This window comes from Schistocerca piceifrons, chromosome 3, assembly GCF_021461385.2.
Source record: "Schistocerca piceifrons isolate TAMUIC-IGC-003096 chromosome 3, iqSchPice1.1, whole genome shotgun sequence".
NCBI classification, from domain to species: Eukaryota; Metazoa; Arthropoda; class Insecta; order Orthoptera; family Acrididae; genus Schistocerca; species Schistocerca piceifrons.
The window spans coordinates 341700250-341723163 of NC_060140.1; the positions used below are offsets into that span (position 1 = coordinate 341700250).

General features: G+C 41.1%; 1 protein-coding gene across 1 annotated transcript in view; it reads right to left on the minus strand.

Annotated features, from left to right (window-relative positions):
* Positions 1 to 608: 608 nt before the first annotated feature.
* LOC124788641 (breast cancer anti-estrogen resistance protein 1) overlaps positions 609 to 22914 on the minus strand; it is a 544001-nt gene continuing 521695 nt past the window's right edge. Inside the window, exons 7-9 of the mRNA XM_047255910.1 lie at positions 20075 to 20461; positions 7312 to 7618; positions 609 to 1970 (exon numbers count right to left, since the gene is read on the minus strand). Coding sequence (XP_047111866.1) covers positions 1519 to 1970; positions 7312 to 7618; positions 20075 to 20461 — 1146 coding nt within the window. The 3' untranslated portion in view covers positions 609 to 1518. The remainder of the gene's footprint in view (positions 1971 to 7311; positions 7619 to 20074; positions 20462 to 22914) is intronic.

A 22914-nucleotide genomic window follows, 5' to 3' on the forward strand; every position in this document is an offset into this window, starting at 1 on the left:
AAAAATCTACAGAGTGTATCCTACCTTAGTGAGTATAGGAGTTACATAAAATTTATTGGCACTGTTTTGCAGCAGTTTTTGTTGGAGACCATTGAGACAGAAATCCTATTACTCTCATCTTACGGTAGGTTTACACATTATCATTGGAATATGCTAATTATTACTTAAAATTTCATGTTACTCATTAGGCAAAATATTTTATGATATTTAAGAGCCTTTGGAAGCTATCTGTCTCCATAGTTGTATAATCAGTGTGGCCGATTCCCATGTGGAAAACTAGGGTTCAACCCCTGGTACTGCTGGGATTTTTTCCTTGGTGGGAGGAATGGAATAGGCTCCACTGAGCCTCATGATGCTAATGGAGGAGCTGCTTGCATGAGAAGTAGTGGTTTCAAGGCCTGCAAAGCTGGCAACACCCGGGGGAGGGTGTGCTGACTCCATGCTCATCCATACACATCCAAATGGCACCATTGGCTGTGAATGACATGGTGGCTGGTCACTCCTGATTAGCAAGTCTGAAGCCACAATGGTGGAGTTTTGGAAGCAACATGATTTTCAGAGAAAAGAATCTCTAGCAGCCCCTCACAGTACAATTCATACAGTTAAAGCCTTTATGATACGCAATTTTATTACGATGACAAGTATACACTGAAATTACTTAATTTTTTTATATAATACATTACATTTATTGTACTGAAATACAGGATACAGCCAGTATCTTTTAACAGCAGAGCAGTAAAACTGCTAAACTGTTCAGTAGCTGAATATTACATAAATCAGCATGAAAATAAAACATCGTCAACAGCACTCCACATCTTCAAAGGTGGAAATTCCACAGAAAATTACATTTCTTCCACCTTCCTTCAGCTTTTGATTAAAAAGGACATTATAAATACACAAATTCATCAGCAAATCTATATAATGACATGCTCAATGGCAATAAATTATCTGTCAGTCTTAAATGACTTTTAAGATTCTACAAGACATGGAAGAAGATAATATATTACAAGAGCTGCTACAGTATAGCTGCATATCTACAACTATGTTCCTTCAAAGGAGTAAATATTGTAATACTTTTCTATAGCAAATGTTCAGAATGAGAAAAAAAAACAACAAATATTTGCACATCATACAATATTATACCATAGATACACAATCATTATTCATCTTACTTCAAATCTGCATACATGCAGTGAATGAAACTGTTACTGATGAACATAGTAATAGCACAGTAAGTATTTTCAAACTACGAGCACAAACTTCCTCTCACCCTTACTCTACACTGCGGACGCCATTATTGATACTCTGATTACTATTAAGCAGGCTGCTCAGATTATACAGACGTTTGCACTGTCCTTGTGCAATCAAAAGTTCATCTTCATAGGGGAACTTGTTCCACAGGCATGTCCATTACTTCACAGGAATGAATAATCAGTCACATTTCATGACTATGAGGGAAAAACCCACATCAAAATTGTTCATCTTTCAATTTAATGCCTTATGCAATATGTTTTGCTATTACTGGTGAATAAGACTAAGTTTGAGATCTCGCGCAAGATGGGAAACATCCACAACTGAGTCAACCATCTCCTGCACTGCTGTGACAGAAGGGAAATGAAGAGCAGCACGTTTCGTCTTTGCAACAGTTGTGGCAAGAGCTTCACTTAGCGCATTTGCACAGGTGAGGACTCGTGCACGCACACCTGGGTGGACAACATTCCGGTGGACAGTGTCACCAATATGCACTAGGCGATGGGCACTGAGGACTACAAACTTTCCATGTGCCAAAAACACTTTCGGTGGCTGATTACGTTCAACAGTCTGGAGAAATGCATCAATAGCGTGGGTCAATAATGCAGAATGTGTGGCTGTTTGTGCAGCATAAAATGCTAAAACCTGTCGATCGTTGGCATCCAGCTCAGAACTTCCATCTGCTGGTGGTGTTGTTTCGGTGGTTTGTTTAGGCTCTCCTGAAAAGGAAAAATAAAAATCTTCATTATTCCCATGATGATAGTGCACTTCTGTCATGACATAGCAGCCTGTCGATGTAACAAACTACAAACAATATTTTACACTTATGACATGAATGTGAGAACAGATCTTAGGCGGTGTAGAAGAGTAGAAGGGGAAGGGGAAGGAATAGTAGTGTATGGGTGGGGAGAGAGGCAAACACTGTCTGGGGAGTGTGCAAGGGCTAGACTGCCAACAGGTGCAGCATCAGGAGATTGGGAGATTGTAGGGCAGAGAGGTGGGGGGAAAAAAGGAACAGAAAAGGAGAGGAGTGGGGAAAGACAGGCAGATGCATTGGTAGAGGGCTGCAACTAAAGAGGGTGTGAGACAAGAATGGGGAGGAGATAGAAGGACAGAAGGGGTCGAAACAGTTGGTTGGAGGGTGTGGGTTTAGTATGTTACTGTAGGTTGATGCTGGGATAATTATGGGAGTGGTGAATGTGTTGTAAGGACAACACTACTATCGATTCCCCTCCCCCCACCCCCTCTAGATTGCTGCTTGCATCCCATGTGATGTCTCATTCTGGCTTGAGATGCTGGAGTTGGTTGGTGTGTGTGTGTGTGTGTGTGTGTGTGTGTGTGTGTGGGCGGGTGCTCTCTCTCTCTCTCTCTCTCTCTCTCTCTCTCTCTCTCTCTCTCTCTCTCTCTCTCTCTCTCTCTAACTGATGAAGGCTATGGCCAAAAGCTATATGCGAGTGTCTTTTAATTGTGCCTTTCTGCAACTTACTGTGTCTCCTTTATGGTAAGAAGCAATAACTTGCAATTTTATCTCTGTTGGTTGATAGTAATAGTGCAGTTCACTCTGTGCTCAAGTGTGTTATGTTGTGTATCCTTGTATGTATAGAGTTTCTATGAAATAAAGTGTGTTGTGTACCCTGTATCACTGTGTCTTCTATCATTCACTATCACTGTGTTCTGGAGTTCCACAAAAGAAAGAACACACAACTGTGCACATAAAATGTAACTTTTTTGCAGACACTTTTTTTAAACAATGCAACTGATAGGAAAATCATTAAGGAAATGGTGAAATAATGCACAAAATATCCAATATAGAATTTATCATTACATTATCCCTTCACCTGTTAACAAGAAACATTACGTTAGATACTGGAATGTAAGTATCTTCATATCAGTAGAGTTAAATAACACATGAAGTAATCATTATATAACTCATTTTAAAAGTTAAATACAGCAAAGCCTTATTTTTCTAATTTAAACTTTTTTTCATTTGCTGGGGCTCACTGAAATACCATAACTTGCACTTTATGTGTTTGAGATCTAAATAATATGAGGCCAACAATAACTATGCTTTCTTATGTAGTTCCCAGTTCTATACTTCTATAAAATATTTTTCAAGATATCTGGTAGAAATGAAGTAGACCTTTCGCTGGACAGTTACTGTCTGTTTCTGCTATTGATTCACAAGATACTGCTCCAAAATTGAGTCTGTCAGAGATGATACCACAGCTAAAGGCCAATATTTACATTCTGGAGGTAAAATTATAAGTACTGTTGATGTAAATAGAAATTTTAAAAAAATCGATCATAGCTCTTTGAAGTCACTTTAATTTTGCAGGTAAGAAAAGATCACATGAATCGATTGTCTTGTTTTCAGCAAACTACTCCTGAACTGATAATTCTGCACAGTCAGTGTTAGTGAAGGAACATTTAGTTGTCTTGATTCAACTACTCTCTTCCTACAAAGTTTTTTGTCCAACATTTTCAAACCATTTGCATGGTAATGATGGTTAAATGTTTTATAATGAAATAAAAATGGGAAACACACAGTGGGCTGGAAACAATTGAGAGCATGATTTGACATTGGATTGAGACTGTTATGTTGGGTGGAGATACCCTTTCCACACCTATAACGATGACTGGAATTTTGCCTCAGAGTCATAAATGTAAATACAACATTCATCTCTTGTCTCCTCTCAAGTTTTCTTGGAGTGACTGATTAATAGTGCACTTTTGGGTGTTCAGCCAAGTTATTGATTCCATTTTTATGCAGAGTATTTTGATGACTGACACACCTGTTTTCTTCAGGTGCTGCGAACTGTGTTGTTATGCATACTCACTGTCTGGATTCCAGTATGACTGGAGTCCAGGCAGTTAGTACACATTACAACACATCCCACAGCACCAGAGGAAGACAGCTGGGTGAATTGTTGAAATACTGTGCATAAAAATGGAATCAACAAGTGCACCATTACTCTTCTCCTGTGATAACCCTTTGCGTGAATCTTTTGCCATCATCACCTCAATCAAGGAGTTCTTTGTATCATTCAATGTTTCTTCTGCTCTTCATTTCAAATGAGGAACAAACTCAGATATAGCTTTATGCATGTTCAATTTTTTTAGTTAAAATCTTGTGATTCAAAAATTGAAATTCCAACCTCTTCTGAAAGTTCCCTGGCAGAAAACTATTGTCACACAACAGATCTTTGATTTCCTGAATGTTAATTTTACCAGTTGAGATGAAAAACCTGCCTTGTTGAGAACTATCTTCTTCAATTAGCAGTCATTGTGGAGCCATTTTTAACTAGTTGTACAACCTAAACTATAAGTTTTTTTTTTGACATTTCAAATATTTCTGTACATGTTTTTGTTATTTCCACACAAAATTTCATAGTCTACCATTGCTTCTGTAAATCCTCAGCTACCTTTTACTCAAAGAACAATGTCTTGGAAACTAAATGAGGTTTCAACAATGTGAAACAATGAAATAGTTTGCTCTACTGCCAATGTTATGTCAATAGAATGCCACTCTGTTGCATAGTGGAATTTCCCTTTTGTATAATAATGAAACCTGATATGAGGTGCTACCCAAAAGTTCCCAGAATTTATGCATAGCCTGTAAAATCTATCTAATATGACATAACACCCCAAAGAGATACCTCACATATTCTTTGTGGGTCAGCACTGCAAGAGGCTTTATGCTAGGTGGTCATGTTTTGCTGTTATGTTCATTTCTCCATTGTTGTGTGTTCTGTTTCTTGCAAAATTAATGACAGAAGATGTCTGGGAGTAATATATGTCCATAAACTTTTGTTTCAAACTCTGAGAAACTATTTCAGTAACACATAACATGTTTGAAGCAAGTATTTGGCGAAGATACCTTGGGTCACAGTCAAACTTATCACTGTCTTAAATGTTTTCTAGATGGCATAACATCATTTGACAATGTTCCTTATTCAGGATGGCTGTTAACTGGCATTGATTCTGACAGTGTCATTGCTGATCATAATATGGTTCTATAAGATCATAGGCAGGCTGTCCAGGACATACGCAACTTGTGGGGCTGCCTTATGGGACTCCTCAGAGGATTTTGTCCAACAAACTGCGCATGCAATCGATTGCAGCAAAAATTTGTGCTGAAAATTCTCACAGAGAGCAGAAACAACAATGTGTGTGAATATGCAGAGAACCTCAAGAAAGGGATGAAAGTGAACTGCTGATGAACGCTTGGTTTATGTGGGTAATCCAGAAGACAAACAACTGTTGTCACAATGGAAAGGTTCATGATCACCCCATCCCAAGAAAGTCCAGCAAATGAAGAATAATGTGAAATCCATGCTCATATGTTTCTTCAGCATGGAAGGCACTGTTGATAAGGAGTTCATCCCTCCTTTTCAATTTGTCAATGCCGTGTTCTACCATGTTCCGAGGTACATATGGGAGGATGTGTGATGAAAATGTCCAGAAGAGTGGCACGCACGTGACTGATTACTCCATCAAGAAAACGCAAGGTCACACAATGCGTTGATCTTCCAGGCATTCCTGGCAAGAAACAAAATTACCATTGTTCCTCATCCATCATATTCAGCTGACCTTGAGCCGAGCTACTTTTGCTTGTTCCCCAGAATGAAACTCAAGTTTAAAGGCTGAAGATTTCACACAGTTGAGGAGATTCATGCAGAACTGCAGGTGGTGATAAATTGTCTCACAAACAGTTCATTCCAGAGAGTGTTCAGTTCATGAAAAACCACTGGGAGCAGCGTGTGTGGCTTTGAAGGTGACTGGTGAACAACAGCCAGGTAAAATGCAATGTTATTTACTGGTGTATTTTGGGAACTTATTGGTAGCACCTCAGACAGAGTTATTTGTGACTCCACATAATGTGATTCATCCAGGAGATTCACAATGCATACTGAATATTATGGTCAGAGTCTGCTAGACTCACCTAAGTCAGACTTTCCACTGAAATCAGGTAATCTCCTAGTGACATTAAGTAAATAATAATAGTGCAGAAATCTGTGTCAAAGGACAAAATTTACCAATTAAGTGCTATTAGTGGAAGACAGAGGATGACCAATGACAATGACACCTCAGGTCAGATTGGCAGGAAGATACATGTTTAACAAACTTCAGTACTTGCTTGGAGATCTAAATTTGGGAGTCAGGTGGCCATCCTCCTGGGTGTAGAAGGTAGAAACCTGGTCTTTCTAGAGTGGAAGTGATGTTCAAGAGTATTCCATGTTTCTATAGTTAGAAACACAGAGATTAACAAACTTTTTCTTCCAGTACAAACAAAGACTTTACAAGTGTGTTTCCCATGTAAGGGCAAGAAATGAGAATCACTTATTTACGATTTTTAGAATAGAATTATGGGTTAATGCATGTGCATATGATTGGTAGAGAGATCTTCTTTGTAAACTATGGTGCTGTTAGCTAGCTGGAAGTGGCATTGACTGAAGGGACATAACTGGCAATAATATGTTTCTGTATACAATTCTATTTCCACACAGTAGTTGTCACTGATATTAGAGTAGCGACTATTTTAATCTTGCTTCACTGGTGTTAGTGAGGCTAGTAAGCCTTACTAAGACCAATTTATGAGAGTCTCATAGCCAAGAATTGATCCACGTCCATCAGTAAACATTCGCTTTTCTAATAAGTATTGGTAGCGTAATATGTGGCATAATTTTAGTCTGCACACCATACATCAGTATGAGTGCATAGATTCTGGCCATAAACTCATAGGATACTTTTTGCAACACTATGACATCATGAAGAATGAGGGAAGGAACATCTCCGCTGGCTTCACCCAACACTATATGAACAAGTTTATAAGTGAAAAATTCAGCTCTTTTTTTAAAGACTGATATCACATTTATGACAATTAGAAATAGATAAAAATTCAAAAATACATTTAATTTTATGTCATTGGTCTGTTACACACACACACACACACACACACACACACACACACACACACACACACACACAAGGGAAGCTGTTTATTTCACTTAAATAGTTCTATTTGCTACTAGTTTTTTTGTTGCAATGCTAGTGACTCACCTATGACAGCAGCAGACTCTGCCTCCTTGACAAGAGCGTCATACGATTTACGCAACTCAGCTGGTAGGGAGTCGAGGATCTCTGCATCTTGCCGTGCAACACTTTCTCGTGACTCTAGGTTGACATAGTCATAGTCCTCCAGCCAATCAGAACCACTGCTTGGCGGTGGAGGTGAAGCAGCACGCTTGAATAGTAACGTTGAGTTACCCTGGATGAAGGAGGCAGCTTGGCGCACATCCTCTGTGAGAGCACGCGCACATGCAACCAGCTGGTCCAGAGCATCTGGTGTGCGGCAGTTCTCTTCACCCTGAGGGCACAAATAGACGTAAGACCTCTATCACAAAAGTTCAGCATCTTAAGAAAACAGAAACATAATGTGTTTTGAATGCTAAATTTCAATGCTTTTTATAAGTTATAGTGTTCATAAATAATAATTTTTGCAAAGCAGGCAACCTTCCTTATTTTATCACTTTTCATGCAATACTCATCAAAGTTTAAATCACAGTTATCATGCACAGTGTCATCAAAACAGTGTTTTAGCCCTCAGAATGTATGAACAATATTCATCAGAATATTGGTCATTCGCCCTAATGAAGCCACACCCAGTATCAAGTAGTCATTTATAAGTGGAGGTGAATATTATGAACATAGAGGGAAGAGAGAAGCAGCACGGTGGCACAAAGGCATGTGAAATCTAAGAACTGGTTGACAAACTGTTGTAAGGGTTATCCATGAAGTAACAATCATTAGCCTTTTATAAATTCAAGAAATATATTTAATCAATGAAAGATACGTCAACTACAGATTTGAAGCTTATTTTTATTAAACAAAATTTTACGCTCAAAAGCTAAATTTAAATTATATTCTGCAATTGTCACTAAATAATCCTCATTTGTGAACTATTTTATCAAAAACTCTGATTTAAAAATTATTAAGTTTTGACAATTGAATATGCATGTCTTGACTATCAAAACGGACAAGTGTGCACAGCGCCACAAACTTGTCAGAAATGGCAATCAGTGTGAGGAATGTTAACATTGTCCTCATATAGGGTGTTCTAGTAGAACTTACTGGAGGAATGATGTGATTCAGTTCTGAAAATGCCATGATCATCAGTACCATTACACAGTACTAGAAAAAGAGCAACTTAACTTGAAACTCTGAGGTGATTTGGCAGCAGTGTAAGAAGAGCTAGCAGTTTCAAAAGCTCTAGTTTGCTCTAATCATGTTAGAGCTAGAAAAGAAGAGTGGATTACTTACAGTCAAACCTTGGTTGAGCTTTGTTTACAATGTAAAACAAACAATCTCTGTTAACGATATTGTGATGCAGATTTGTAATAATGCACAACAGATTAGAATGGAATAAAACATGTATGTAAGACTTTATGTCAATTAGAAATAGATAAAAATTCAAAAATACATTTAATTTTATGTCATTTGTCTATTATTTCCAGTGCTTTAAAAATAATAAATAAACAAGCACACAAAATCCTTAACAGTGTTATTATTTACAGTTAAAAACTGCTAAAGATTAATTCTCCCCTCAGTAAACTGGGTAGTGTCACTGTAATGCTCCAGACTGCATAAGGCTCACAGCACCTGCAGTTGTCCATTGCTGAGAAGAATGCACACAGCAGCAAACTAAGAGTGCATCATCATGCAGTGGAGAATGGATTACTATGTGCCAATCTAAAAATTAGTTTTGTGTTCAGCCTGAGGATGATGGGCTGGTTTTTCTCTTATTCTTCTGCACAGGTTGAGGTCAGAGCCTACTTGGCTGGCTTAAAGGCTGGCAACTTTCCACTGTGTCAGGTTGTTTCCAGCAGCTCTTGGAAAGAGACTTTGAATAATTTGGGCAGAAAGCAGCAATTTCCAGGGAAGTGTTGTTAGCAGGAGCAGTAAATAGCCAAATGAAATAGTTGTATTCAGTTCCTGAGGCTTTTTGGCACAAAGGCCTGGATATAAAATAATTTTATGGAGTGCTTTTGCAGCTTGCAAAATTGGGAGTTCGCCATCACTTCTCATAGAACGTAGAAGTTGTGTGTCCTCTGGGGTGGCTGTCATGTTTTGTGCTGTATTTTTGTATTTGAGAGAAGGTGATCCTTTCAATCAGTCAAGCTGTTTCTTGCAGTACGGAAAACTGAGAGAATCTGAAAGTGTGTTCCTGCGTCTAGGTGTAGATTTCTGATTGAGTTATTTCCAGTATTGGCGTTTGGTGAGTGTTCACTTGCTCCATAGACACAGACCTCACAATACATTGTGGAGCCAAGCAGCTAGGTGGATGATGGTGATTACTGGATGAGATGGACTTGCAGATGTTTAATTGAAACCAATAAATTGTACTTCCTTCGAAATTTAAGTGTGGTCTTTTTGTGTTGCCTTTTCCCTGATGACTCTAAATCATATTCCTACTTTGTTATTGTGGGGATTAACAACAAATATTCCTGTCCAGGAATCAGATCCTGGAATCTTCTTGAGAACAGTTACACAGTGAAGGGCTTTAATTATTGGCTTTAGAGAAGTGAGAAGTTTAACCCTGTCTTGTGGATCAGAGTGATGATGGCAACCCTTATTTAAAATAATTTTATGAATGAGTTTACAAATGTAGCAGGTCACATAATTAATCTAGATCCACCAATTAATGTTTCCAGGTACATCTGTATATGAGTATGTTGCATAATTAGTGTTGCACACCGCTCAGCGCTGACAGTGCGCAGTTTCTGGGCACAGCCATAAGTGTGACATCACTTGACACCACAGAAGATTTGAAGAGAAGTTTTCAATATGCTGTTTGGATAAACCACCGATGTATAAAGGTTGGGTCATACTTGACATCAACAGAATGGACACATCAACTCAATTTTTCTCCTCTCATCACAGAACAGAACATTGAAAGTGAGATTATGAGATACATCTGTTACATAAAAACTCAGAATATTGTATCAGAATTAAAAATTAGCCATTATAAAGTTTATTATTGGGCAAAACAAACTTCACAACTGATGTTCTTTATGAAGTTCATATGATAAACTGACTAGAAGTGAAACAAGAGGAAAAGTATTATCCAGACATTTCAAAAGATCGACATTTATTTGCAAGAGAAAATATATACATACAACTGCATCAGATAATATTAAAAAGGCAACACATTGAGCCATTTTATATTACAGTTTTGCTTATTTTCTTTCAAGAGGCCAAATAAAGTAAAAAACAAATGTATTTTTCTTCTTCGGTAGAGATGAGTTTTTCACTGCTAACAAAACGATATTTAAGGAAAGTTCTTTCATCAATTTATGCAGAGTGTGAGCTTTTCCTTTGTCCAGGTATTACACATTGTAAAATGTAAAAGTTTTTCCTTTCAGATATCTGGCTGATTTTCTGGAACATTGCCCATGGAAAAAATAGTGAGGACTTCATGGAACTTTTGCAATGGGTCACGCAAAAAAAGAAAAAAGTTCAACGTTTGACATCAGCAGATGACGTCACCCTCCTCAATGTCAACACCAAAACTTTCTTCACGGCAAACACTGACACTGATTTTGACACTAACATCACATCCCATTCTAGAGCACTGCATCAACACAGCAAAGCTGAGTAAGCAACAAGGAAAAGCATAAATGTCAACTGGCATCATTGGCTAGGATATCCCACAGAGCGGGTTCAGCCACCTGGCAGAGGAAAAGGTATTCTTCCTCTGTACACATTGGCCCTTTTCTTGCAGATATGTTAGAGCTATGTCATATGTATATTTGTGGAGTGTAGGCAAGTGTAATGGATTGATCAGCCAGAACATTATGACCACTGACCTACTATAGATATAATCCTGTCCTGGCAATAGCAGCATCTCTTGGCAAGGAATGACTGCATGTCAGACACAGGCACAGTGTGTGTAGTATCAGTGAGCATGCTACCCATTTGTAGAATGGGAAGGCACACAGTCTATCTGAGGCTGAGTGAGGGCAGATTGTTACAGCTCAGAGGCTTAGTATGAGCATTTCAGAAACTGCACGACTCGTCGGGTGTTCAAGAAGTTCTGTGGTCAGTGTCTTCAACATATGTTGAAACCAAGGTGAAACCATGTCCAGACATCACGAGACTGGGCAGCCACCCCTCATTACAGATGTCGCATGTCGTTGCCTTGGGCTGACTGGTGAAACAGGACAGGCAGCAAATAGTGGTGGAATTAACATCAGATTTTAATGCTGGCCAAAGTACAAGTATGTCTGAACACCTCTAACGATGGGCCTCTGCAGCTGACAACCCATGAATGTGCCAATGTTAACACCATGACATCGGCACATATGACTGAAGTGTGTATGTGACCATTGGTGCTGGACGTTGGCACAATGGCAGAGCATTGCATGGTGTGGTGAATCCCGATACCTTCTTCATCATGCTGATGGGAGGGTGTGAATCCATCAGCTCCTTGACACCTGTACTGTTGGGATGCAGCTCCATTATGCTCTGGGGAACATTCACATGGACATCCATGGGTCCAGTGGAGCTTGTTCAAGACATTGGCCAAGGAGTGTCATATACTGGTTGCAGACCACATACACCCCTTCATTACAGTCATGTTTCCTGAAGGCAGTGGTGGTTTTTCAGAAGGATAATGTGCCATGTCCCAATGCCAGGAGTGTAATGGAGTTGTTCAAGTAACACAGTGGCGGGTTCTAATTGATTTGCTGGCCTCCCAACTCGCCAGATCTGAATCTGATCAAACACTTTGAGGATGTGATTGAACACAGCATAGCAGCTTGTCACCCTAGCCCCAGAATTTATCGAAATTAGGTGACTTGTGTGAGCAAATATGGCGCCAACTCCCTCCAGTGACCTAACAAGAACCCAATGCTTCCATGCCACAATGCATCGCCGCTGTTCTCCATGCCAAAGGTGAACATTCCGGCTATTGGATAGGTGGTCATAATGTTCTGGCTGAACAATGTATAGTGTACCATTATGTTTTTGTTATACGACGCTGATGAGAGAGAGAGTGAAACTCAGTGTGGGCACATAGCCTACTCCTCTCAAAAGGCACCAATGCAGCTGCCGAGCTTAATGTACCTATTTACAGAATCAGATGCTCTCACTTCACAGGACATTGTGGAGAGATTTTGAATATAATCTAGGATGGCTATTCCAGCTTGAGTGCCTGCTGAGCACCCATGGGCAGTAGTGGGCAGCCAGGTTGCTGGGCTGTAGTGTATATGGGCACTGAAGACCTTGCTGACATGTGCCCATCCCAACATATCCACCACCTGTAGTTTTGTGACATTATTGCCATGGCCTTGCATCCACAGGCAGCAGTGTGCAAGTAGTTCACACAAGTGCAGAAGTGTGCAAGAGGGTAGGCTACCTGGAGGGTAGCCTACACTATAGTTGTGCCTGCCCGCAAGTGAGTCAATGAGTATGCCACAACGTATGTGCCCAATGAGGTGGTGTTGGAGCAGCTTAGTAGATTGTTGAGGAATAGCATCAAGCCTGAACATGCTGCAACTTCATGGCCTTTCTGCACCCATGAGAGTTCTTTGTGGCAATGCAAGCTGCTATACAAGTCAGTAATCATCACCAGTTTCTGACACTTCTTATTTAAGTGTGCCAAGATAATTGCTACCCCAAAGGCCAGTAAACCTGAAGCTCTTCTGCAAAACTACTGTCCCATTGCACTGCTTAGTGTGGTAAACAAACTTCTAGAATTAGTACTGCTTAACAGGATTGGTCAAATGATACTCATGGCTGTCCTTGTAGAACAGGCTGGCTTTCTCCCCAATTGAAGCTATGTTGAGTAAGTCCTGGCTCTCATTTCACATACTGAAGTGGGCTTTCAAAAGAAAACATCCATGGCTTTCATTGATCTATCAGCAGCCTACAATATCATCTGGAGAAAAGGCTCATTCTGTAAACTGATGAAGATAACTGTATTCCAGAAAAGTTACAAAGCTTATTGAGAACTTGATTGGTAATGGAGGATTCCAGGTCATCATGGGAAACAAAAGCAGTAACCAGAAATTCCTCCAAAATGGCTTACCTCAAGGCTTGGTATCAGCCCCACTGCTGCTTAGCCAGAAACAGTTTGTAAAAAATTTGGTTATGCTGAATATTGCGCTATAGAAAAAAGAAACCTTTATTTTGAAACTTTGGAAGAAAAGTGTGTAGTAGCAGGATACTTCTAAAGACTGAGTGTTAGACTTAATGCCACTAAGACAGAAGTGAATTGCTTCCATCTTAATAACAGACACTCCAGTAGAGTCTGGATATCTATACTGATGACAAACATCTCAGCCACAATAAGGAGACAATATATGTGGATGCCAAACTACATAGAATTCTGTCTTTTAAATCATACCTCACAAATATTGCCACTAAACTGAGGACAAGAAATAATCTCATTCAAAAACTCTGTGAAACCACACAGGGGTAATCAGCAACAACTCAGTGAACTTCTGCACTGAGCTCAGTATACTCTGCAGCAGAGTACTGTGCACTGGCATGATGTCACAGTGCCCATGTAAACAAAATTAATGTGCAGCTTATTAATACTATGCATATCATTTCGGGAATAATTAAGTCTACTTCCACCATATGGCAGCCTGTCCTATGTCACATATCACCCCAAAATCTGCAATGGAAAGAAGCCTTGATCAGGGAATACAACTAGATTCAAGGAAGCCCGGGACTTCAATTGTGTTCTGATTTTCCTGATTTCAGAATCAATTTGTTCAAGGTATCCTCCTCTTGCACTTGCAAATAGTCTCACTGGTGTTAACAATCACCAGTTCCTGGGGGAGGAAATGGCTCCAACATGCCTCAACAACATGGCAGTTGTTGGCTCGTATTATTGAGGAAGCCCCTGGGCTCGATCAAACCCACAAGATATGCTCAACTCTCAACCCGCAGAGAGCAGGATATGGAAGATGTGCATATTCACTTATTTAAATGAGGAATGCTGTCCTCACCAGTGCCACTGCTGCACAATGAGGCAGGCTATGGAACTCGTCAGCAAAGACTGCAACAACAGAGCATATAGGATTAAGTTTGTTATTATGTCTTAAGTGTTGAGAAATAGTGTAATGTAACTCAACAGTGAAAAGTACTTACAAGGGGATCATGCTTACTCTTCATCACCAATTTCATCATAATTTATGGTATATGCAGGGCTTGGCCAGAAATGAAAGAGACAGAAGTGGGAGCTCCACATGACCAAATGTTAGGAAAAACAGCAGTTTTGGTATCCGTGAAGTGCAGTTTCCAGACAGCAGTTGGTGCACCAGAAAGAGTATGGAATGGTAATTTGTTATTTTCAGTTTTTACCTTATTTCCACTGCAAATAAACTGAAATAATGCTCAATATATTTCATTTATTAATATTTTCATAAAAGGCATGAAAAGAAAAGGCAAAAGAAAATATAGGAATGCAAATGAATTTACAAGAAAGGATTGTACTTACAGCATCCTCAAGGACTTTGCAAGTAACTTTCCAAAAAGCAATTTTAATTAATGCATACATGACTTGGTATTCCATTGGTTTCATTTTGACCTCTGAATAGCCTTCGGTAGCTGCACTTTAACGACAGATCCCTGGTGTGGGTAAAATAGCCCACTGGCCATTGGGGTCAGTGCCAATTACAGCTACAGAGCTCATTCCCTTGCTAGCTGTTGATTGAATAATGTGAATTTTCCAAGAATAGCGTAAAAACACAGTGAGAATACTGTTTTACTATAGAAACTTTAACACATCAATATCACTATAAAAATGCAGTGTATGTAATGTGTGGAAAATGCTAAGAGAATTACTGATAGACTGTTTCTATGATGACCATCAATCTAACATGTATAAATCAACAATTGTGAAATATTAAGAGTATCTAACTTTGTATATGAAGTTCTAGTGTGAGCCTTACAATCCTTTCATTAAAATTTAATTGCAATAACAAATTTTTCTTTCCCTTCCCTTCCCACATCTTTCATGAAAATATTAATAAACACAATATGATGAACATAATTCGGTTTATTAGCAGTTTAAGTAACGTAAAAGCTGAAAATAAAATAAAAATATTTCTGCACAGGGTCACGATACCATGACCTGCGGATTAGTGCTGTGCATTCTTTTCACAATGCCAACCATTGCTGGGAAGCTATGCCAACATACATGGCACATCTGTCGCCTGAATCATGCCAAAAATGCTATTTTCTCCAAATGATTGGCCATCTGTAGCTCCCACTTATGTTACTCATTTCTGCCAAGTCCTACACATACCACAAGTCTTTGCAATCCTCATGCTAGATGCCATGTGCTACATAAATAAATTTTGAGATTGAGAATATAGTTACACAACAGCTATGCAGTTTACCAGAAACAAATGAAATTTGTTTGCCTGTCACGAGCAGTCGCCTTAACCACTTCGGCTGTCTGAGCAAGTTTCTGTGACTGACCAGATCTCCATGTCCCAGTGTGTACATCTGATAGTGTTCACACAATCTGTGATCTGTGCACAGGGAAAGATACACAGGGTGCATCAAAAAGCGTCATTGATTTGGCACGTCTATATTTCTGAAACTAATAAACATATACAAGGAATTTTGTTTTTTGATGAACGGGAACCTCACAAAATGTTTTCGATACCTTGTCATAGGGGTTCAGTAATCCCCCTTGAGATGCATGGCTTATGTCAATGCAGTATTGATATTGTTCCCATATTGTAGCGAGCATGTCTTGAGTTGCAGCTTCCACAGCTGCTGTTATGTGACATCTCAGTTCATTCATTGTTGTTGGTAATGGAGGCACATAAACAGAGTCTTTTATAAACTCCCACAAGAAACAATCACATAGCAGATGTGGTGACCTTGGAAGCCAGTAATGTAAGGCTGAATTGTTTGGTCCAGTATGACTGATCCATTGTTCAGCAATCCTTTAATTTAAAAATTCCTGTACTTTCAGATGCCAGTGTGATGGTGTCTGATCCTGTTGGTAAATGAAGTCATTTAAATCAGTCTCCAACTGCGTGAAAAGAAAGTTCTCAAGCATATCGAGATATGGGCTTCCTGTAACAAGTTCTCGGCAAAAAAAAAAAAAAAGGACCACAAACCCTTTCCCGTGAAACTGCACAAAACACATTAAATTTTGGAGAGTGTCTTTCTTGTTGTACAACTTCATGTGGTTGTTCCGTACCCCATATCCTCACATTATGATGGCGCCTTTCCATTTAAATGGAATGTTGCCTCGTCACTAAACTCTAAGTGTGGAAGAAAACTGTCATCCTTCACCTTGCCAAGAGCATAATTACAGAACTCAACATGTGTTGTTTGTTATCTTCATGAAGAGCTTGCAGTAGTGAATTTTGTATGGTTTCACGTGTAAACGCCGGTGCAATACACCCAGACGGACATAGGGGTCATGTTGAGCTGCATGGCAAACGGATTTCTGAGGACTTCTTGTGAAACTATGGCCAATGTGCTTGATGTCTGTCTCAGACACTCAGGGATGGCCAGGCAATTTTCCTTTCCACAGACAACCAGTTTGTCGGAATTGTTCATGCCATCATCTGATGCTCAGTGCTGTAGGAGGATTCACACCATACATAGTACGAAAGTTACGCAGAACGGTTATTACCAACCCACACTGCACAAAGCGTAGAACACAAAACACTTTCTGTTGTTCCAAATCCATTTTTACTAGAACTGAAGAGGACGCACACTGCTGCTACCTACTGGGAACCGTGTAAAACTCTAGAGTTTGCTGTTTCCAACATTACATTGTTCATGCACATATCTGAAATAGTTATAATTTTTTAAAATTTGACGATTCTCTTTGATACATCCTGCATTTAGTTTTCTCATCATCTTGTGTTCACTTTGCCCTGAAAACTGTGCACTCGGATAGCTGAAGAGGTTGAGGTGACTGCCCACAACAATTGGCAAAACCCAGGTTTGAGTCCTGGTCCGGACAAATTTTCATGTGTTCCTGGTAAATTGTACAGCTGTTGCGTAACTGTATTCGCAATATGCAAATCTGATCTTCTGTAGTATCTGTTCCTTTGGACATTTTATACCAACACCAGGTATTGTTCATTTTTTAACAGGACACGGTCCCTACCCTACATATTTCCAAAGGATAGGGAGCCGTCTGTGGTGCCCCTGTAGGGACGCCTGAGCATGTTGTCCTGGAATGCCCAGAGTTCAAGCCAGTTGCCTTTGAGGCAAGGCAAGAACTACAAAATACACCAATAATGGAAGCATTAAGAAACCCTAAAACTTACAGCACACTATAAAATCTGGTTGATCAAGTCTCACAGTTTTCAAAATAAATATTTGAATAAAACTACTGAATTACTAGAGAAAAGCCGTACTCCTCAGGACTGACTGAGGAGTATTGTGCATTATCAGTGGCAAAAACCAACAGTTACATTCCCATGGAGAGTGGAATGGCAGGTTCTCATCCCCTCTGGATTGCCGTTGGCTAGGGTGCCTGTCTGCCTATCTCCAATGGGGGACTTAAATGGTCTGGGGACCGCAAAGAGGGCAAGAAGGAAGATGATGGAGGGACTCCCTGGTCTATGGAAACATAGACACGAGTGGTGCCCCAAGGGGGGATTCCAATGGAAGGGTTGCCTTCTTGCAGTCCAAACTCAAACCCGATCAAGACACAAACTTGACCAGACACTGAGTTGTATAAACTGCAAACTGTAATTGTACAAATTGTAAATACTTGATATACGTTGATTTTCTCCATGTTTTCTGATTTTGTTTGTAAAACTTTTTTGGTTTATGTTAGCACAGAAGCACAAGTTCAGATCCACATTCGTAGCAGTAGATTCCTCGTAATATAGTTTTTGTGTATACAGTGCAGAAGCACAAGTTTAGTTTCACATGGTGTAGCAGTAGATTCTTTTGTAAAGTAGTCTTTGTGTTAATTAAGGGTGGTGGAGGGAAGAAAAATAAATGTAAAATGGCAGTGGTTTTCTTAGGTAGTAGACGGCCCACCTCCTCGCGGTAGGGATGGGCAATGCTACCGAATATCTGGAGTGACTAAGAGGGCGATTTTTTGTAACATTTTGTTGTAAAAGTATACTATAAATGTAGATATCACTGTTATTGTAAGTCATTAGTAATGTCTAGAAAGTAGCAGCCACTTTTGTTACTAGGTAATGGGTTATGTAAGTTAACAATAAAAAAAGGATGTTCCTTTGGACATGCACACATGTCTGAAGAAACACTGCTCTGACAGACACTGCACTAATACACTATTGGCCATTAAAATTGCCATACTGCAAAGATGACGTGCTACAGAGGCAAAATTTAACTGACAGGAAGAACATGCTGTGATATGCAAATGATTAGCTTTTCAGAGCATTCACACAAGGTTGGTGCCGGTGGCGATACCTACAACGTGCTGACATGAGGAAAGTTTCCAACCGATTTCTCATACACAAACAGCAGTTGACTGGCGTTGCCTGGTGAAATGTTGTTGTGATGTCTCATATAAGGAGGAGAAATGCGTACCATCACGTTTCTGACTTTGATAAAGGTGAGAATGTAGCCTATCGCAGTTGCGGTTTATCGTATCGCGACATTGCTGCTCGCGTTGGTCAAGATCCAATGACTGTTAGCAGAATGTGGAATCGGTGGGTTCAGGAGGATAATACGGAATGCCGTGCTGGATCCCAACAGCCTCGTATCACTAGCAGTCGAGATGACAGGCATCTTATCCGCTTGGCTGTAACAAATCATGCAGCCACGTCTCGATCCCTGAGTCAACAGATGGGGACGTTTGCAAGACAACAACCATCTGCACGAACAGTTCGACGACGTTTGCAGCAACACGGATTATCAGTTCAGAGACCACGGCTGCGGTTACCCTTGACGCTGCATCACAGACAGGGGCACCTGCGATGGTGTACTCAACAACGAACCTGGGTGCACGAATGGCAAAACGTCATTTTTTCGGATGAATCCAGGTTCTGTTTACAGCATCATGAGGGTCGCATCCATGTTTGGCGACACTGCAGTGAACGCACATTGGAAGCGTGTATTCATCATCGCCATACTGGCGTATCACCTGGCGTGACAGTACGGGGAGCCATCAGTTACACGTCTCGGTCACCTCTCGTTCGCATTGACGGCACTTTGAACAGTGGACATTACATTTCAGATGTGTTACGACCCATGGGTCTACCCTCCATTCGATCCCTGTGAAACCCTACATTTCAGCAGGATAATGCACGACCGCATGTTGCAGGTCCTGTACGGGCCTTTCTGGATACAGAAAATGTTCGACTGCTGCCCTGGCCAGCACATTTTCCAGATCTCTCACCAATTGAAAACGTCTGGTCAATGGTGGCCGAGCAACTGGCTCGTCACCATACGCCAGTCACTACTCTCGATGAACTGTGGTATTGTGTCGAAGCTGCACGGTTAGCTGTACATGTACACGCCACCCGAGCTCTGTTTGACTCGGTGGCCAGATGTATCAAGGCCGTTATTACGGCCAGAGGTGGTTGTTCTGGGTGCTGATTTCTCAGGATCTATTCACCCAAATTGTGTGAAAATGTACTTACATGTCAGTTCTAGTATAATATATTTGTCCAATGAATACGCTTTTATCATCTGCATTTCTTCTCGGTGTAGCAATTTTAGTGGACAGTAGTGTATACATGAATGCGCCATAAAATTTATTCGCCCTGCCGTTGCACATCGCAGAGGGCTGAGCATCACGCGCCTGCAGCTCGGCCAAGCGTGAACGGGAGTTAAGCAGAGAAATGCCGACCTGGTCCCTGGCGAGGCGGTCGAGGTCCCAGTTGGCGGCGTCGAGCTGCGCGGCCGCGTCCTGCACGAGGCGGTCGGCGTCTCGGAGCGCGCGCGCCAGCGGCCGCAGCTTGGGGGCGAGCGCCTTGTCGGGCGCGCGCGCCGCGTTGCCCAGCGCGCCCTCGCAGAAGTCGGCCAGGTCGTGCAGCGACGAGCGCAGCCGCACCGCCGCCAGCCGCACGTCCATGAGGCGCGCCTCCAGCCGGTCGCGCCGCCGCCACTGCGGGCCCGCCAGCCCCAGCAGCCGCGACGTCGCGCCCGCCGCCTCCGCCTGCAGCCGCTCCAGCGAGTCCAGCGCAGAGCCCAGCTCCAGCGGCAGCGGGCTGCTCGCCGGCGGCACGTCGTACAGCTGCAACCGTTACTACTGCTATACGAGGGCATTCGAAAAGTTAAGGTACAATGGCTCGCAGTCCTTAAATAGAACATTTATTTAGAAAACGTCAGTTACATCTTATTAACTGGATTATTTGTTATTTTTCGACATAATCACCCCCATTATCCGAACATTTGTTAAGTCGGTGCACAAGCTATTGTATCCCAGAGTCATAGAAGGTTGTCGGAACCACATGACAACTTCATCTTTGATTTCTTCATCGTCGTAGAATGATTTTCCAACAAGATGTGACTTCAAGTAACGGAAGACATGGAAGTCGGTGGGCGCAAGGTCCGGGCTGTATGGCGGATGGTCCAATACGTCCCATTTCAATTGTTTGAGTAGTGCTTTGTTTACGAGCGCTGAGTGAGGCCGAGCGTTGTCATGAAGCAATCGGACTCCACTTGTCAGCATTCCCCTCCGTTTGTTTTGAATTGCCATTCGAAGACGTTTCAAAGTCTGGCAACATGCAGCAGCATTAATTGTCGTTCCAGGAGGCACAAATTCCAACAGAAGAATGCCTTGTCTGTCCCAAAAAACAGAAGCCACGATTTTCTTCGCTGAAATCGACGTTTTGCGTTTCTTGGCTTTTGGTGAATTCGAATGGCGCCATTGCATTGATTGTTGCTTGGATTCAGGTGTATGGGATAAACCCACGTCTCATCACCTGTCACAACGTGATCAAGGAACTCATCACCTGCTTCAGCATAGTGTGTGAGGAAGTCGAGTGCAAAGCCCATCCTTTTATTTTTGTGTTCTTCCGTTAACAGTTTTGGAACCCAGCGCGCACACAATTTCCTGTACCCTAACTTGACAATCACAACGTCATAAAGTGTTGTCATTGACACGTCCGGTATGATCTGATGCAATTCTTTCAATGTGAGACGTCTATTCGCACGAACTGCTTCCTCCGTTCTCCAAAGAAGGCATCAGAGATCACAGATGGCCGACCTGTTCTTTGTTCGTCATGAACATCAGTCCTACCTTCAGAGAAATGACACCATCTCGCTACATTTTGTCGATTCATAATGTTCCCATAAACAGAGACAATTTCTTTGTGAACATCCACTGGTTGCTCACCGTTTGCATGAAGAAAACGGATGACGGAGCGCACTTCGCATTTGGCGGGATTCTGAATTGGCGCAGCCATTTCAAACACGACGTACTCCAACCAGAAGCAACGTTTAACTGCCGAACGACCACGAGGAGAAAGCTAACGGTTCAAGGTTAACACCAGTGTTGCCAACTTGCTCGCCAAAACTCTTCTGTTCCTCTGGCGTAAGATGTATCTTTACTTTCCGAAATATCCTCGTATAACTCACCTACAGAATGAGAGAAGCCGAGACGTTTGGGCGCAACATCCTCCGGTAGGATTTCTGGACCGAGAATGCTATCTGGACATTCACTCATCACATAGTACAAGCTACAGTTGGTATTTTTATTTTTCCGAGACGTCTGATTGTGTAGATTATGATACTCTCTTTGAAAAACTCAAGTTTTATGGAACTGATGGATTTACACACAGCTGATTCGAATCATACTTGACAAACAGAATGCAAAAGGTTGTGCTGAATAATTCAGGCACTGTCGGAGAGGTAGAAAATTTTAGTGACTCGGAAAACAGCACAAATGCTGTCACACAGGGTTCAATTTTGGGCCCATTCCTATTTCAGTGACCTCCAATTAACACTCAACAAGCAAAAGAGACACTTTCTGCAGATGACATAAGTATTATAACAAATCCCATTAGAGAGAAAGCGACAGAAGAGTTGGTAAACGGAATTGGTTCTCTCAAAATGGACTGCACCTAAATTTTGAAAAATCACGCTACATTCAGTTTTGACCAACAAAAAGTCACACCAACCTCTGATGTTACGCTGGCGTAAGCCGTCGCCAGGAGACCAGAGGGCAAAGATGAAGCGCGAAGATCGATTAGTAGGTGCTGGATCAAGTGCGCCTATCACGAGAGAGGTCAGAGACACACCTGCAAGCAACGCGGCGCCAACGCCCGCTCAACAGGATGTATTTAGGCCGCTGCTGACCGGAGGGCCTCCCTCAATCATCCAGTCTGACGTCTGTCAGTTTACTCACAGAGCAGATTTAGTTCATCACAGGCTACTACAGTACATAGTGTTCAGATGAATTACTTATTATTATTATTATTATTATTATTATTATTATTATTATTATTATAGCGGGATTAGTTTACCTCAACCAGAATCGTACTTTACTAGCAGTGACAAACTAAAGTTTGTAATGGCGAGATTACCGATTTTGACATTACATCAGTCGGCAAAAGGACTATTACTACCACAAAACATGGACTCTATTCAAGTTAAGTACATATTTTCAGTTCATGTAAATAAAGCACCGTATTAACCCACGTGTGCATTTGTGTTGTAGAAAGAGGATACCGACCATCCATAACA